Raw genomic sequence first — 19,401 nt, 5'->3', positions numbered from 1 at the left:
ATGGTGGCTGTTGTACTGATGGTAGTACTGATAATGATGATGTATGTGCTTGTGGTGGTTGCAGAAGTGGTGGTGTTGTGTTGGAGGAGGTTGTAGTAGTGGTGGTGAGGATGTGGTAGTGATAGTTGTTTTAATGGTGATAGTGTTGTGATGTTGTCGTAGTGGTGGTGGTAATGATGAAGATGTGGTGGAGGTGGTTGTTGTAATGGTGGTGATTCATGAAATGATGGTTTGGCGATGGTGGTGGCTGTAGTAGTAGTGGCAGTGATGATGATGATGATGATGGTGATAGTGGTGGTGGTGGTGGTGATAAGGTGTGTACTTGAAAAGAGAGAATGATGGCTGATGTGAAAAGGATATGATCCACTTTATACATTTAGGTTTGTCTGACAGAAGGAATAGTGTGTAATAGTGCGTGTTTGTGTGTGTGTGAGAGAGAGAGAGAGAAAGAGAGAGAGAGAGAGACAGAGAGAGAGAGAGGGAGAGAGAGAGAGAGAGAGAGAGAGAGAGAGAGAGAGAGAGAGAGAGAGAGAGAGAGAGACTGCTCAAAGTGAATATAGTGATAGGTACAGAGAGATAAAAGTGAAAAACTAACCGAGGTTAAAGAACTGAGTGAACTTTATTGTTAGGTGTGCCTGTGCTTTATTTGTTATTCGTAAATATTAAGTTAACGTATGTTTCATGTTAGCAAATGTCAGGAAATTAACATTTTAATTGAATCCTTTCTGTGTGTGTGTGTGTGTGTGTGTATCACTGTTAAGTACATGAAGATGAAAAGTGCAAACTTATCAAGGCTAAAGAACTAGGTGCACTTTACTGATTTGTGTGTGTGTGTGTGTGTGTGTGTGTGTGAGTGAGTGTGTGTGTTTGTGTATGTGTGTGTGAGAGAGAGAGTGAGAGAGGGAGGGAGGGGGAGGGAGAGAGAGGGAGAGGGAGAGGGAGAGAGAGAGAGAGAGAGAGAGAGAGAGAGAGAGAGAGAGAGAGAGAGAGAGAGAGAGAGACTGCTCAAAGTGAATATAGTGATAGGTACAGAGAGATAAAAGTGAAAAACTAACCGAGGTTAAAGAATTGAGTGAACTTTATTGTTAGGTGTGTATGTGCTTTATTTGTTATTCGTAAATATTAAGTTAACGTATGTTTCATGTTAGCAAATGCCAGGAAATTAACATTTTAATTGAATCCTTTCTGTGTGTGTGTGTGTGTGTGTGTGTGTGTGTGTGTGTGTGTGTGTATCACTGTTAAGTACATGAAGATGAAAAGTGCAAACTTATCAAGGCTAAAGAACTGGGTGCACTTTACTGATTTGTGTGTGTTTGTGTATGTGTGTGAGAGAGAGTGAGAGAGGGAGGGAGGGAGAGAGAGGGAGGGAGGGAGAGAGAGAGAGAGAGAGAGAGAGAGAGAGAGAGAGAGAGAGAGAGAGAGAGAGAGAGAGCTCAAAGTGAATGTAGTGATGAGTGCAGAAAGATGAAAGTGAAAAATTAACGAGACTAAAGAACTGAGTGAACTTTATTGATTTGTGTGTGCATGTGTGTGTATGAGAGAGAGAGAGAGAGAGAGAGAGAGAGAGAGAGAGAGAGAGAGAGAGAGAGAGAGAGAGAGAGAGAGAGAGAGAGAGAGAGAGAGAGAGTTTTGAGCTATTTGTTTGTAGGGTCTTACGGCGCTTGCTTCACTTTTACTTGTAGGTCATTTCAGCGCTACTTAAAATAGAAATGGGATGTAAAAAAATATGGATTTAAGTAAGATCAAAAGCACTGGAGAAAAGGTGACTGGTTCAAATAGGGCTCACAAACGGACTCCAAGATCAAACTATCAATGTAGTTAGTTTGAGGTCACCTAAAAGTCTCACCAAGACACAGCAATACAAAATTTAGAACAACAAATCTAACGTTACACAAAAGAGAGATGATATACGAGGATAAATATATCATCTCCCAAAAACGACTATACATTTAATTGTTTCCCTCCCGGCCAGGAAAAGGATCAAGCCAAGACAAAGGCAGAAAGCAACTCTGATCCATGCAAGTCAAAAAATTCCACCAGGAAGATGTGATAGTGGTGCTTGCACTAGAGGTGGTACTGATTACAATGAGGGCAGTGATGATGTGGTTGTGGAGATGGTGTTACTGATGATGATGTGATAGTTGCTGTCGTAGTGGTGGTAGTTGTGGTAGGGATGGTGATGATGTCATGATGGTTCAAGGGTGAGAATGACTGGTCACAAAAATGGAGTTCAAGACCTATCTATGCGACGATAACGTATAAATTTGAATTTCATTAAAATTTACTGAGATGCAATCAAAAATGTGTCTCGCAATAATTTCTGACACCACTTGGAGGAATTTCAAAAGTTGAAAGTGTAATTACAACATATTGTAGTTGTAGTAAGAAAAGATGGCGGTAGGGATGATGATGTGATGGTGGTTGTAGTAGGGTCGTGATAAGGATGATGATATGGTGGTTGTAGTTGTAGAGGTGTTGGGAATGATGGTGTGGTGTTGGTTGTAATAGTTGTGGCAGGGATGATGTGGGGTGGTTGTAGTAGTGATAGTTGGGATGATGTGGTTGTATTGGTAGTAGGAATGATGATGTGGTGGTTGTTGTAGTACAGGTGGTGGTTGTAAAAGTAGTAGTGATAGGGATGTTGATGTGGAGAGTCTTTTTTATTAATAATAAAAAAAATGAAACAGGTGGAATTGTGATAGTGATGGGTTTGAGACAAACTACCATTTAGGCGGAAATCCGCCTTTAGGTGGAAGATTCTCAGCACCATACTCAGGTGTGAAATAAGTACCTGGTGGTTAACAGCGTTGTCTCTGTCTGAAAAAAATTGTAATCTTGCCTAACAGATGTCATGTCTCGTCCTACATGTTAAGTGTTACTGTTGGCTAGGGGACCCCTTGTAAAGTGCTTTGAGCATGTTTAGAGGATATTGCGCTATATAAAGGCTGTAGTTAAATGCTCTATATTTTACATTGAAATTTCACCCCCTCCCAAAAAAAATAATTTAAACAATACAATGATTGGATGCTTAACATTTGACAACTCACTTGCAAATTTTGACGACCTCCCAGTCCCATATTCAAAAGTTGTTGCTGCTGTCTCTGCTGTTGCTGTTGTTGTTCTTGTTGCTGCTGTTGTTGTGATGGTTGTTGAGGTTGCTGTTGTTGTGAAAGCAAAGGGTCATTTCCCATCAGTTTTCGTTTAATCTTGGCAATCTCCAGCTGCTCTGAGGCAGATGGGTTGGGGTTCGAATCATCCAGACCCCCTAGGATGGAATCCCAGTTGCCGTTCTCGTTCATGATAAGAGCCAGCTGGGCGACAATGTTTGTGTCGTCGTTCAAGTCAATATCTGCCTGTTGTTGTAAATCTGTTGACGACGATGACGGTGTATTGCTGCTGCTGTTGTTGTTGTTGTTGTTGTTGTTGTTGTTGTTATTGTTGGTAAAAAAGTTTGATGACTGTGAGGATGAGGAAGATGAAATGGTTGAGGACGACTGTGGTAGGGATAAGGGGAGGAGAGGAGTGGTAGATGAGGGTTGTTGCTGCTGCTGTTGTTGTTGTTGTTGTTGTTGTTGTTGTGGTAGTGACAAAAAGTGCGGTTGTTGTTGTGATTCTTGAGACTTTTGTTGTTGTTGCTGCTGTTGTAAAAGTCTTTGTTGTTGTTGTTGCTGCAGCAATAGAAGTCTTTCCTGCTGCTGTTTTTGACTGGCTAATACCCTGGACTTATGCTGCTGCTGTTGCTGTTGCTGCTGTTGTTGTTGTTGTTGTTGTTGTAACATACTCAAATTTCTTTGAAGAGAATTCAACCCCTGACCTCCTCCACCACTGATGTTCAAACCGAGATTAGACATTGATGACGACGATGACGGTAACGATAAAGATGGTGATGAAGACGATGATGAGGCACCTGGTAGATTATTAGTTGATGGATTGTCTTTCAACGCTAGTAACTCGGCTATTCCCCTGGAGGACAGCTGTGGCGGCTGAACACCTCCCAGTCCACTGCGACCACCAACACTGCCCATACCGACACCACTTCCATTACCCATACCCGTAACACCACCGCCCACATCGCCACTATTACCCATCCCACCCACACTCCTTTGCTGCCAGTCGTCCTGCATTTCCGCCGCTTGCTCCAGAATCTGCTGAAGCAAAGGGTCTTTCAGAGAAGAGTCGGCTCCAGCCAAATTGGGCAACGTATCGCCGACCAGATTATCCCCGTTAAATATGTCTATACCTTCTGCTTCTAGCATCCTCTGTAACAATTCCGCGTCGCTCGTCGAGTCGTCCATCCTCATGTCCGAATCTTCCACTGACATCGGATTAGATGGTTTATTATTGTTACTATTATTGTTATTACCGCTCGCCCCAAACCTCGAGGATGGAAATGAGTCCCCGTTACTGTTATTATTTTTATTACTATTATTAACACCGAGGCTGTTTATACTCAAACTGCCGCCGCTACCCGTCATCAACCGTCCTTTGATAGTCGCGTTGTTGTCAAGTCCCGCTGAGCCAGATCGAGATATTGGCATCATTCCACCACTGTTAGAACTGTATGCATTAGAATTTCTTTGAAGAAGTCCTCCTACACCACCACCACCACCTCCACTAATACCAGTGGAGTTAACGAGAGAAGTTGAAGTGGTGGAAGTAAGACTCGACCTCCTCCCACCGGTCCCACCACCGTTGATGCTGGAATGGTTCAGTGAGTTGATACCCTCTTCCTCACTTTGAGTGGTTGAGGTAGACGGGGCAATGGTGATGATTTTATCACGGAGCATGTTCGTCTTGTACCTGGATTGCGGTATGCCAGATGGGCTGATGGAGTGCTGTGTGTTGACGACTGGCTCCTTCTTCTGGGCTTTCTGTCCAAGAAGTTTAGCCAGCAAGGCATTTTTCTCACTGAGGTTGCTTTTACCGCCTGCTGTGACTGACGTTGATGACGGAGCAGCACCCGAGGCTGCAGTACCACCAGCACCAGCACCGGGCCCACCAAGAGATGTTGACGAAGTGCTCGGCTCCATTTCCATACTCGTGATACCGTCGCTGCTATCGACGTCTGGTGACAGCAGTTTGCGTTTTTTGTTGCTGTTGACAGAACCACTGCCTAGATTGCCGCCGCTGCTACTGCTGGGCAGAGTCGGAGACAACAGCTGCTGTTGGAATTGTAATTGTTGTTGTTGTTGTTGTTGGAGTTGTTGATTCTTGAAGGGCGAGTCCTCCTTCTCCCATAAGGAAAACAACAATCTGCAAAGGATAAAAAACTATCATTATGTAATTACGGAAAAAATTTACATAAACAAAATATAAAAAGTAACGAACAAAAATGAATAAAACAGCTTCGAAAAATACCAAAATACCAAATGGTATCGGACTCAAAACCCTTCTTCAACCAATAACAAAAACAATGAAAAATATGAATACATCACGTAAAATACAGACAGACAGCAAGAGAAATATTTGGCATGATTGTCCACAAGTCAAAGGATCTTCAAGTCTACAGACAAATCAATGATAGATAGACAGTAACACGAAATGATAGATAGGCAGTAACACAAAATGATAGATAGGCAGTAACACAAAATGACAGGCAGTAACACAAAATGACAGATAGGCAGTAACACGAAATGATAGATTGGCAGTAACACAAAATGATAGATAGGCAGTAACACGAAATGATAGATAGGCAGTAACACGAAATGATAGATAGGCAGTAACATGAAATGATAGATAGACAGTAACACAAAATGATAGATAGGCAGTAACACAAAATGATGATATATACTCAGTAACATGATGAATGATACAATAAAATAAGTATTTCACTCAGAGTGGCTTATGTCTTCGTTTAATCAAAGTGAAGCTTCCAATCCAATTGACTATTGTTATTTGTGTCTTCCAACTTCAAGCAACTCTTTTGTTTGTTTTCAAGGGTTTTACGGCGCTTGCGACACATTAAGGTCATATCAGCACCAGCAAAAAGGATGAAATTGGATAGTAAAAACATTCTAGATGTACAATTAAAAGGACTTGAGGAAAAAGTAAGACAAAGGGGAATGGTACAAATAGGGAACAGGTGTAAATTCCAAGAGCACACTATCAGTGTACACTTAGTTTGAGATTACCTAAATGTTTCACCCAGACACAAGCACAAGATCCCACAAAGAGGAATACATTCAAATGTTAACAAATCAGATGTTAAAATAAATAAATAACAGTACATAACAGAGAAATGATTTACAAGGAAAAAAAAATTCATCCCCCAAAACTATAACTATACATTCAACTGTTTCCCTCCCAGCCAAGGATTCTGGCCAGGGTCAGGACAAAACCATGTAATCTCATTCCAAGACAAAAAGCAATTGGAAAACAGATAAAGGGGTATAGAAGACACAGCAAGTACCTCCCTGCCCACTATAGGAGGTAGGGAACCCCACCCAGACTTCCAAGCAGCAACATTTGCATTTGTCAAGACAGTAGAGTAGCTTAGCTTGGAGACAGCTGCAATATTATAGTACTTACGCATCGAGTTGTTTGTTATTACTCATGCCAGCCGAGGACATGGGCGCCTTCCTCATGGCTTCATTGCCTAGGTTCATCAGGTTCTGGGGGGTCTTGCCCATCCCACCACCTGCTCCTCCGCCCACAGCTACAGCAGCACCACCTCCTCCGAGGGAAGTCCCTGCATTGCCAACTCCACCACCAACGACCTCCATGGGTCCAGGTGTTGATGTGGACTGGGGTTCCTGGTGTTCTGACAGATGCCTAGATCGACCTTGAGCCATATCCGCGTCTGAGGTGCTCTCCTGTCATTAAAGAAAACAATAAAAAGATAAAAATTATAGATTAAAAAAAATAAATGAACACAATCGAAAAAGATTACATACAAACTTTTAAATCAACAACTAATTGCTAAAATATATAGAGTAGAAGGCAGGGAGAATGTCAAGAAACTATATGAGAAACAGAATTAAAACAACTATACATTAAAATGTTAAGATTTGGTTTTCATGCCAAAAATAATGCACAATCTGAGATTGAGACAAATTATGCGGCCACAAAAAATCACAAAATATCACTGATTTGCATGGCGGCTGCAAAATCTGCAATTTTTTTCAAAGTTTCGAGATTTTGCAAAGATAAAAACAAAACAAACAATAATAATAATTTTTTTAAAAAGCAAAAAAAAAAGACGAATTTTTTTCTTTCTTTTAATTTGATAGCTCGTGTAGAATGTGAAAGATAATTAATTAATCAAGTGTAGTTTCTTTTTTACTATCCCATTTTCTTCCTTTTCTCTGGCGCTGATATGATCTTACATTTGTTGGAAGCGCCGTGAAACCCTTAAAATCTAACAAATACCTTTCTCTTTCATGAACTAATTATGGGTTTTTAGGAAAATTAATAGCAAATTTTTGCAAATTCTGCTAATTTAGCTTGCAAAATTTGGGAATTTTTTTTCTTCAAAATACCTCCATGTCAGAAATATGCTTTTTGGCATACAGTTGGCCGCCCTTTCATAAGGGTGACAACCCCCTCCCCCCCCCCCCCCCCCCCCCCTGACTACAGCATGGTATCTTTAAATGTAATATCCCATTTGATTCCGATGGGACCAAGTCTCTGGCTTAAAGCAGTGAAGACATTGTCAAAGTGCTAATGCTAGTACAAATACTATTTCATTACTAAGTGTTCATCCCAGCAAAACTAAAAAACCTATGAGTTATAATTATCCCCAGTATTTAGCTGGTTATAATAGCAAATTATCCCCAGTATTTAGCTGGTTATAATAGCAGACCTAGCTATTTTCATAAAGATGAAGTTACTGATATCTTTCCGTGAACTGTCAAGTTACAATGCCTGTTCAAAACTGCTATCTATCAAGTTACAATGCCTGTTCAAAACTGCTATCTATCAAGTTACAATGCCTGTTCAAAACTGCTATCTATCAAGTTACAATGTCTGTTCAAAACTGCTATCTATCAAGTTACAATGCCTGTTCAAAACTGCTATCTATCAAGTTACAATGTCTGTTCAAAATTAAAATCAAACCCAGGTAGTAAACAGCCAACAACACACGTATATATATTGTAGTTTTTGTTTTGTAGCAGCACCATCGATCTCACAACATTAAAAAAAATAATAACCATAAGTATGATTTACGAAATTCTAAATCTAAATTTAGGTGCACATAAAGTTCTTCACACATATATCTGCGTTAAAAAATAAAGGGATTTGTAAGTGAGCTGACTCCTTCAAGAGCTTTTTTCTTAATTATGTCATGTTATAAAAATTAGATTTCATCACAGCCAAAGTCTCAAAAAAAAAAAAAAGCATCAAGATTCTGTGACTGAAAAATAATTTAAATGGATAGATAGAATGACTTACAGCAGGAGCTGAAGTGATAGTGTTGCCATTTCCATTTCCGACACCCTCATCGTCACTCGTATCCAACAGATGCTGTAGTAACTCCTGACCAACCCCTCGCTTTCTCTTTGACGGCAAAGTGACAGTAGTCGACACGGATGAAGATGACGACGATAACGATGTGGACATTGATGATGATGATGTAGTCGATGCTGGTATTACAGATGCTGACGACGACGACGATGATGATGATGAGGCGGAAGATGCTGCTGCTGAAGTTGTCATGGTGGAATTATCATTGCTGTGACTTATATCATTATTACTACTACTACTATTCCCAATAGAGGAGGAGGTGAGGATCGATTTACTGCCTCCAATGTTACTGTTTGAACTGTCAGAAAACAAATTATTGGCGGCTGATATGGACAAGGTTGAGGTGATGATAGACGATGACGATGATAACGATAAAGAAGAAATGGACATGCCGTTGTCCGTGAGAGAATGAGATGGTGACGTCGACGAGGATGAATTCAAAAACTCTCGGCGTAACCGTTCATCCAAAAGCTGTTCTTTCTCTCCTTTCTTCTTCTCTTCACCCAACAATTGCTGAAGATATATTAAAGAAAATAAATGAGTATTTTCAATACTTTTGTTTTAAAAAGAAAAAAGAAGTTTCAAGAATACATGTGTATTTCATTTCATTGCAGAGATCGTTATTCCTTGAAAAAGACATTTCAAACTACAATCGTTTTGACTAAATACAGCGTTGACACCTATTTTTTATTCTACTCGTCAAGTCATAATAAAATAAAGTAAAATCTCTGTAAAACACAAGGGGGAAGTTTGGTTGTAATAGCTAGAAATTAATTAAGGATTGTATTGTTGTTGACTAGGCAAATATTTGGGAATATATAAAATGAATGATTTTGAATAACAATTTGCTGTAAAAAAACCCCTCTAAATAACAATAAATTTGATCAATTTTATACTACAAAAGTTTCTTAAAACTCAAAACAAATGATAAAAAACTGACAAAACTGAACCTTTCCATCCTTAAAAAAAAATAACCCCCATAAAAAAACCCAAACAAATCAAAATAAACAAACAATTTAACACTTTCTTGATCTTACCTTCAACAAGGCATTTGTCTTCTTCGGTTCTGCCTCGTTCTTGTCCCCGAGTTGCAGTAATTCCCGACTAATCTTACTGCAGTCAATCATCGGCTGGTCTTCGTCATCGTCGTTATGACTCAACAACTCTCGTAGAATCACACTATTCTTCTCTCCCTTCGCTCCCGACCCTCCTGATCTTGTTCCTCCTCCTCCACCTTCACACCCTCCTCCTTCCTCACCACCGATAGAGCTTTGAGCTCCACCACCACCACCACCATTGTTAGACAAGGGAGTGCCGAGTTCCAAATCACAGTCTTCATTGGACGTACTTTGAGGTTTTTCTGGAGGACTCTGACCAGGTCCTTCCGTTGGAGACTGGTGCAGACGATCGTCCGGTGATTTTAATGGAAAAGACTTGGATGAATCCACGAGTGTAGATGACGACGAGGATGATGACGACGATGAAGATGACGACGATGACGAATGACTCATAACCATGGGTACAGGAGAGGATGAAACTCCTCCACCACCTACCCCTCCTATATTGGTCATTGGACTACTCCCACCGGGCGTTAATGGTCCCGACCTTCGACCCCGCCCACTTCCTCCTCCTCCTCCTCCTCCCCCTCCGATCGTTATACGGCCTATACTTGACACAGGCGAATGTAAGGGCTCCGGAGTTGAACTTTGAGTCAAAAGTCTAGTTAGTTTACCTACTTTATTGTTATTATTACTAGAACCACCACCACCACCACTACCAGCAGAATTGTTGTTATTATTATTATTATTGTTTGCTAACGAGTTCAATCCCGCTGACGACGAGGATGTTGGCGATGAAAACGATGACGACAGCAAGGAGGTGAAATTTGGGAATCCTGTATTGGCAGACACGTTGATGTCTAAGGCTCCCAACGTTGCTTGTTGATGTAGTTGTTGGGTGGTTGATGCAGACGACGATGAGGAGGAGGAGGAGGTATCCATTTGATTGACGGAGTGGAGTGGTGAAGGGAGGGAACTGCCAATCGGCGAGGTAAAGTCGTTTCCCCCGACAGACGGTGTTGGGGTGGCCGACCCTGGAGACCGTCCCCAGCTGGCTGGGCTTGCGGGATAACCTGAAGAGAAAAATAATGGGCGCATGTATTTCTATAATATTCAATACCAATAGAGAAATTCTCTAGAATGATTTTATTTATTTTTTTTTAATACAAAAAACTGGCAGTCTAGCATTAGTAAATAGGAAAATAAAGTCGAAAGTTAAGTTGATGCTTGGTTCACTTTCTCAACACTTTAACTCTTCAGAGGGTACCCAATGACTTTATGCTCGTATTCTTCACAGACAGTTGAGCATGCTTTGCTGTGAACTCTATATCCATATTTATACAAAAGTTGATTATATGCCAGATTAAAAAAAAAAAAAATAAATTTTTAACCTGTTAAAATCTACTATCAAATGATTCTAAAGCCATTTTATTTTATTTTTCAACTCATGAAAAGACGAAACATGAGAAACTAGCAGAAGAAAAACAAATAGAGAACTTTTCAGCAGACTTCCTTCCATCTGGGGAACGATAGGCATAAGTAAGTAAAAGACACCAAAAGACATCAAAAACAAAAAAAAAAAAAATTCATGGAAATTTGTTAAAAAATACACTCCCACTCAAAAAAGAAAATTAATTAAATTCACATTATCCATCTAAGCAAGATCATAGACAACTGTTGTAGGTTTAACCTCAGCTTAAAATTTAATTAAAAAAAAAAAAAAAAAAAAACAACAAAAAACAAACCTTGTGGTGAAACTGAATTTTTCACCCCACCTGGGTACCCTACATATTGTCCTCGCTGCTGCTGCTGCTGCTGTTGTTGTTGTTGTTGTTGCATGGCCATGCTTGTGTTGACCCCCATCCCACCCGGACTTCTCTGGCTGGGTGGAAAACCTCCCATCATGCCCTGGGCGTAGCCAGCGCTGCGTGGGCCGTTCCCAGGACTCGGTGTGTGTCTCTGGCTCTTCTGGCCACCGTTTCCGTCAAAACTGTTGATGGAGTTACTCCTTGGCATCATGGATAACATGGGCGGCCTCTTCATCTGGCCACTGGCCACCCCACCTCGGACCACTCCGACCATGTTGTTGTTATTGTTGTTGTTGGCAAATTGGAGAATGGACGGATTGATTCCGCCCAAGCCTCCAGCAGAAACTGGTGATTTTGCAGATGGAGGCATGGAACCGGCCCAACTGTTGGGTATACCACCTGCCTGACCCATGGAATTGGTAAGGTGAGACGGCTTGCCATCGCTTATATCTCCTGTGGTAAAAACAGTCAATAAATAAATGAATGAATGAAGAAACAATCAAATAAATAAATATAAATAAACACACAAATATACAAATGAATAAATAAATAGAAAAAGACATAGATCTTATGAAGGATTCAAATCCCAAATAACAATGTCTTAATCATGTGACCCCTTCTTAACCCCCCCCCCCCCACACATTGATATATTACCTAAAATCTTTGGTTAGATTAAATTTTTATAAAAAACATTCTAAATTTGGCCATATTTATCTCCCCTCTCCAACTCAACCCCAAAATTCTGATGTAGTGTTTGTTTAGATCAGTATTATAGGCAAGTCTGTGGTGGTAACTGAAAATCAACTATAGATATAATACATTACAAGGAGATATGAAACTAAACTTTACAAGCCCAGTTCAACAATTCCTAACTCCCACTTTAAGTCAGATATTTGAGGGGTATCAACTCCTATTATTATAGATTCCATTGGTCCCAACATCTTATGTAAATTCTGTTAATCTGATTTGGATATGAAACCACTGTCAGTAATAAATGGTAAAATTTCAGTAATACTATGCGAAACCGAACGAAAGATACTACATACAAACTTTTATATGTAAAATAAACATTGTTGTTGACAGCAACCATTACGAATTAGCAATAGACTTAGCTATTGTGGAATAGAGTGTTAGCCTTTAAAACTTTCAGGAATTTTTTTCCCCCCTTAAAAGGAATAGAGTGTTAGCCTTTAAAACTTTCAGGAATTTTTTTCCCCCCTTAAAAGGAATAGAGTGTTAGCCTTTAAAACTTTCAGGAATTTTTTTCCCCCCTTAAAAGGAATAGAGTGTTAGCCTTTAAAACTTTCAGGAATTTTTTTCCCCCCTTAAAAGGAATAGAGTGTTAGCCTTTAAAACTTTCAGGAATTTTTTTCCCCCCTTAAAAGGAATAGAGTGTTAGCCTTTAAAACTTTCAGGAATTTTTTTCCCCCCTTAAAAGGAATAGAGTGTTAGCCTTTAAAACTTTCAGGAATTTTTCCCCCCCTTAAAAGGAATAGAGTGTTAGCCTTTAAAACTTTCAGGAATTTTTCCCCCCTTAAAACTGGGCCCAAATTGCTGTGAAATCAAAATCCAGAATATTTTGTCCAATTCCATAAGTCCAAAATTGTCATCAAATGACCATAAAAATTACGGAGAATGATCCGTAAAAGTAGGCAAGTATGGTGTATACTGATTACATCTATTTGGTTTACATGCACATCTTTAAGATTACAACTATTTGATTGACTGGTTTACATGCACATCTTTAAGATTACAACGATTTGATTGACTGGTTTACATGCACATCTTTAAGATTACATCTATTTGATTGACTGGTTTACATGCACATCTTTAAGATTAAATCTATTTGATTGACTGGTTTACATGCACATCTTTAAGATTAAATCTATTTGATTGACTGGTTTACATATACATCTTTAAGATTACATCTATTTGATTGACTGGTTTACATGCACATCTTTAAGATTACAACGATTTGATTGACTGGTTTACATGCACATCTTTAAGATTACAACGATTTGATTGACTGGTTTACATGCACATCTTTAAGATTACATCTATTTGATTGACTGGTTTACATGCACATCTTTAAGATTACAACGATTTGATTGACTGGTTTACATGCACATCTTTAAGATTACAACTATTTGATTGACTGGTTTACATGCACATCTTTAAGATTACAACTATTTGATTGACTGGTTTACATGCACATCTTTAAGATTAAATCTGTTTGATTGACTGGTTTACATGCACATCTTTAAGATTAAATCTATAGTCTTGACCCACCTTGCAAGCCAGATAGGAATTCCCAGTCCCTCATCATAACGTCATCACCTCCATTATTTTGTTGTTGTTGTTGTTGCTGCTGTTGTTGTTGTTGCTGTTGTTGTTGTTGCTGTGCAGACAGCAAAGAGCTGAGGCTGCCCAGGGATGACGGTGTGATGGCGGAGTGACGACCTCCGCCTGTCTGTCCGATGATGGACTTCATCAGACTGGTGGAGGCTGAGCCTTTGAGTTCCACCTCAGAGTCGCACTCCCTGTGGATGAACGTATATGACATCATTTTTATTCTTTTATTTTTAAGGGGTTTTACAGCGCTTGCAACACATTAAAGTCATATCAGCGCCAGTAAAAAGGAAGAAAATGGGATAGTAAAAAGTTCCAGAATTACAATTAAAGCACCCAAGAAAAGGCAATGGGAAATTTGTTCAAATAGGAAACAGATGTACATTCCAAGAGCACACTATCAAAGTACTTAGTTTGAGATCACCAAAAGTCTCATCCAGTGCAGTCGGTATTGAAAGGCAAAAACAATAATGTAATCCAATCCTACTTTCTAAAAAAGTACTATAAATTTAACTCATGGTATCATTTCTTTCATCAGAACATTTGATTGCCCCGGGGGGGGGGAGGTATTTTAATTGAGATTTTGCGCCGAAATCGAATGTCGCTTTGTCTTAGCTTGTCATTCTCATTCTGCCTCAATCAGGCGTCAGCCATTTTGTGACGGAAATACGAATATAGCCTCAGCGCTGAAAGAGTTAAAAAGAATATCTCTGAAGGACCACTTTCACACTATTTGTATTTTGCTTACCGTATAATGGAGTGTGTGGACATGATAAAGTCAGGCAGACCAGTGACATGGTTCTTGAACAGTGTCGACTTGGTCTGTACAAAGACATGGTAGTTTTCTCCAAGCTTGAACCGGTACACGCCTGATGTGCTGTTGCCAAGTTTAAGAACTGGAAGAAAAAAAAATGTTATTTTTACGACATGGATGGTTGTTGTTGTTGTTTGTTGCTTTAGGTCTCTTCCAACACAATTGAGGTTATATGAGAGACCGCTGAAACAAAAAAAACAAGCAATCTAACAAAAATAGTACAAATGTAAATCAAAATCATAACCTAAAGATATCATAAGCTAAATTATAAATAACCAAGAACAAACAGGCAGAAGATTTACAGAAAAAAAAAAATATCCCCTGTCAAAAATACAATCACAAACCAAAGAAGCAGGATAGGCTAGTAAAGAGAAGAAGAAACGACATCACTATCGGATCGTACACCCATGTGAACATCATAGGTATATGATTCAAGGGTGATGATCCCATCCAACCACCCGCATGGATGGTTGTGTGAGTGGCTGTGTAGATAGATAAGATAGATAGATAAGTAATGAATTTATATAGATGAAGGGTTTGAATGAACGGATGGATGGGTGGGTGGGTGCCTGGATGGATGGAAAGGAGTAGGGAAGAGTAAATGAATGGATACATGAGCTGGTGGATAGTTTGACGGATTGTTAGACAGGATGGATTGATGAATGAATGGATTGGTGGATGAATTGATAGATGGATAGATAAAATGAATGGATGGACAGGTGGGTGGATAAAATGCTATTAGATGGACAGATGAATGGGTGGACGGATGGATGAATGGGTAAATTGATGGATGGATGGATGGATGAATGGTTAGATAGTAGGGTAGATGGTTGAATAGAGGGGGGGGGGGTATGGAATAATAATAATAATAATTTGATAGATGTAATAGATTATAGTAGAATGAATGAATGAATGAATGGATGAATGAATGAATGAATGAATGAATGGATGGATGGCTGAATGGAAATGTGTAAACTGACCTTCTTGAAAATGTTTCTTGATTTGTTGTAGATCATTGACATGACAAAAATTGACCATATAACTTCCCTCGAGATCGGGGACTCCATAGGTAGATGCAATAGCTCTGTTAGAAAGGAGAGACCAAGAGATGAAAAATGTTGTAGTTTGTTTGTCTTGTGATTGAATGCATTTTTGTCAAACAATAATTTAGCTGGCTTTCAGCCCATATCTGAGCCTACAGAAATAAAGATAAACTGGTACCATGGGTGAAAGTTACTCAATGATATTAATCCTGCAAAGGCAGGTGCTCAGAAAAAAAAATCCTGCAACTACCAATAAGAGGAAAAAACAGAAGTGCAGTTAATTATATAAACTACAGTTTTATGGCGACAGTTGCCGGTTTTTTTCATTTTCGAATTCCGGCCAGACAAAAAAAACCTGGCGAAACCTCTTTTTCAAAAATAAAAATCCGGCCATGCCGGATTTTTCCGGCGAACTTTCACCCATGACTGGTACTAAACCACTACAAGCTGTGGACTGTAAACAAGTATTAAACAAAAATGAATATGTGAAAGCTTCGAAAAAAAAAAAAAAAAAAAAAAAAAAAAAAATACCAAACACAGACCATTTCAGGCTCAACAAAAACAAGAAAAAACAAAAATACATCACTTTAAATCTAGATAGATGGCAGAGAAATAGAGAGAAGACTATTTGACACAAATCCAGAAGACAGAGCATGTAGATTCTACTACTATCATTGAGCATGATTTGAGATCACCTAAAAGTCTCATTCAGACACAAGCACAGGATCCCACTAAAAGGAATACACTCAAATACTTACAATATAAATTCAAAACAGCAAGTATAAGATAACAGAGAGATGATTTACAAGGAAAAAAATATCATCTCCCAAAACAATAACTATACATTTGACTGTTTCCCTCCCAGCCAAGGACTCTGGCCAGGGCCAGGACAAAACCAAGTTATCTCATTCCAAGACAAAGACAGAAGCAAATCAGAAAACAGATATATTGGGATAAAGACACAGTAAGTTCCTCCCTGCCCACTATAGGAGGTTAGGAAACCCAACCAGTAAAAAAAATCTGAACTTCAGAGAATGAATGACACAGTTTCACACAGAACATATACCCAACATTTCACATTTCCGATCATTGTAACTATATACTATTATATAACTTCGTCATAATATTGAAATACTGTTATAATATTTTGCTGTTGCTAAATTGAATTCGTATCACTTTTCCATCAAACTTGTCTTACTGTAATATGTCTTGTTTTATATCACTGTATAGCGCTTAGAGTCTGTGACAACGGGGTAAAGCGCTATATAAATGCCATTTATTATTATTATTATGATATTCCATTAAAAAAAACAACAAAAAAACTTTACTTAGTCTCAGCACCGATGATTTTCCCTTCCAGATCTTGTTTGGTGGAGAATTGCTCTACGCTGCCTATCATCATATTGTGCTTCTCTGTCATAGGCAGACACCTGGCTATGCATACCAGGCAAGTCGGGTTTTCTGGACACACGGAAAGATATGGGCAATGGGTTTTTGGTGAATGTACATATTCAAATAAGACATCATAGTATAACAGTGATCTCTCTCTCTCTCTCTCTCTCTCTCTCTCTCTCTCTCTCTCTCTCTCTCTCTCTCTCTCTCTCTCTCTCCTTCTTGACCATAAGTTTCTTCTATCAGGCAGATTGAGGTGGAAAATCATTTTTTTGGGGGGGCCAAATATAGTATTGAAACCTGTAAACTGTGTATTTTACATTTCCATGTAACTGTTTTCATATTTTGTTCAATCAGTTCGAAATGTTATAAATTAAGCATTACATTCAACTTTGGACCAATAACAAGACAATATTACATTATATTAAATTTAAATTAAAATTCCCCTTTTCATCCCCAAGGGGAAATTTTCTTTAGGGTCTATTTCAAGGGAAGACTGGAATAACCCAGGCATCAGCCGCAGTGCAGCGTCACAAAGTGAGCCGGGGCGAGGTGACTTGCTCAAGGCCACACAACGAGCCAGGTAGTGGAACTCAGTACCTTTTGGGTAAGAAGCAAAGACCGTACCACTGAGCCACGCTCATAAAAATGTTTGGGCAAGAAAGAATTAAGTTTAACCTTTGACAACCAGAGTTTGATTCTACTGTTGACTCTGACCCATCAGATCTTACCTGCCTGTTGTGAGGGAATTTTCATTTTTGAGTTATTGCCCTTGATAGTGTAAAAACAACTGTCATAATATCACAGCGTGTAAAGCTTAGCACAACATTTACTTACGTTTAAATAATATAAAAATTCACAATAACTTATGAAAATGTGATGTGTGTTGATGTTTATAAAAAAAAAAAAATTAAAGTCTAGTTTGTAAACATTTATATTTCTATATGTAAAATATTAGCATATTTGTAGCATTTGTTTTGTTTAAAGAAAACTTTGTTTTATTTTTCTGGCACGCAATTTGTGTCTCACTGTGGTATGCACTGCCTTAGGTATAGTGATGGGCATTAGTCAATATTTGCAACAATGGATACTATTGGGCACTTAGACTAAAATAATGATATCAAATTAATGGATACTATAAGATGATAGTAAAAACACATCTTAGCTTGCCAGGCATAGAAATAAGAGGTCACAGAGGAACCATCCTTAGGTATAGTGATGGGCATTAGTCGATATTTGCAACAATGGATACTATTAGGCACTTAGACTAAAATAATGATAATAAATTAATGGATACTATAAGATGATAGTAAAGACACATCTTAGCTTGCCAGGAATAGAAACAAGAGGTCACAGAGGAACCATCAACACTGTTTTATTCATTTCATTGGCTATTTAAAAAAACAAATTAACTCATTTTTTTACCTTTAGACAAAGGAGAGCTGAGTTGTGATTCTGTCAACTTCTGCGCCAGAGATGGCTGACAGATGGCAGTAATTTGCATGCTCTCATATTGGGACACGTAGGTTTGCTTCACTTCAACGTCTTCTTCTTCCTCACCTGGTTTGGAAAAAAAAAAAAAAATTAAAAAAAATAAAAATTTAATTGACCAAATAAAATTGTCAAATAAATATTTTCAATGAAAAAACATAATTTAAAAAAATTAAAATTGAGCTTTTATATAGCGCAATATCCACTAAACGTGCTCAAAGTTCTTTACAAGGGGTCCTTGGCCAACAGCAACACGAACCAATTAGGACGTGACATGACACCTGTTAGGCGATATTACATTTTTTTTCGGACAAAGACGTCGCTGGAAACGGCCAGGTATCCATTTTACACCCGAGTTAGGTGAGAGAATGTGAGTAAAGAGTCTTTTCCAAGGACTCAACTATGCGCCAAGCTAGACTCGAACCCAGGACTTTCCGATCCAAAAGCGAGTGTCATACCACAAGACCACATAGCCACACTGCTGCACCTATTTGTTCCACCACACACACATCAAGCCTCTTACTGCCAGTCCATTTCATTGGGGGAAATATCATTTTTTTTTTTTGTTTAAAAGAGGAAATTTCTCCTCTTGACTCCAAACATGGGGATATTTCCGCGGAATCTGAGGAAAACCGTTAGCACAGTCAAATCCTAGATAGATGATGACTTACTGGGTGGTTTGACCAGCATACGACAATTGAAATTACATCCCGGTGTGGTGGGGTTTTCACTTGGCCAAGCTAATCCACTGGCTGGAAAAACATGAAAGGGGAAAAAGAAGACAGTGTTAGGAAATTCTAATATACGCCAATAAGAAAAATGTTAGGAATATACAAAAATTTATATCAAACCATTGAAAGAACCCCCCCCCCCCCCCCCCACATACAACACATAATACAAATAAAAAAAAAACCAATAACAAATCAACAAATGAAGAAACTAAAATTAAGAATTAAGAAAGTACAATTACCGAATAACATTCT

The 19,401-nt window shown here is 38.8% G+C and overlaps 1 protein-coding gene across 9 annotated transcripts in view; it reads right to left on the bottom strand.

The window, feature by feature from the left end:
* LOC144956755 (uncharacterized) overlaps positions 1-19,401 on the bottom strand; it is a 214,479-nt gene that overhangs the window by 24,582 nt on the left and 170,496 nt on the right. For all 9 annotated transcript variants that reach the window (XM_078887442.1, XM_078887443.1, XM_078887444.1 and 6 more), the window contains 11 exons: positions 19,090-19,170; positions 18,353-18,487; positions 16,864-16,996; positions 15,473-15,576; positions 14,427-14,574; positions 13,619-13,869; positions 11,267-11,782; positions 9,501-10,594; positions 8,392-8,976; positions 6,529-6,812; positions 3,048-5,253 (listed from right to left, as the gene is read on the bottom strand). In XM_078887442.1, the coding sequence (XP_078743568.1) occupies positions 3,048-5,253; positions 6,529-6,812; positions 8,392-8,976; positions 9,501-10,594; positions 11,267-11,782; positions 13,619-13,869; positions 14,427-14,574; positions 15,473-15,576; positions 16,864-16,996; positions 18,353-18,487; positions 19,090-19,170 (5,537 nt within the window). The remainder of the gene's footprint in view (positions 1-3,047; positions 5,254-6,528; positions 6,813-8,391; positions 8,977-9,500; positions 10,595-11,266; positions 11,783-13,618; positions 13,870-14,426; positions 14,575-15,472; positions 15,577-16,863; positions 16,997-18,352; positions 18,488-19,089; positions 19,171-19,401) is intronic.

Source organism: Berghia stephanieae, chromosome 11 (genome assembly GCF_034508935.2).
Source record: "Berghia stephanieae isolate SIO BIC M18660-M18661 chromosome 11, UCSD_Bste_1.3, whole genome shotgun sequence".
Classification (NCBI taxonomy): domain Eukaryota; kingdom Metazoa; phylum Mollusca; class Gastropoda; order Nudibranchia; family Aeolidiidae; genus Berghia; species Berghia stephanieae.
Note: the sequence above shows the minus strand (reverse complement) of the source record. Positions and strands in the feature narration are given on the sequence as shown.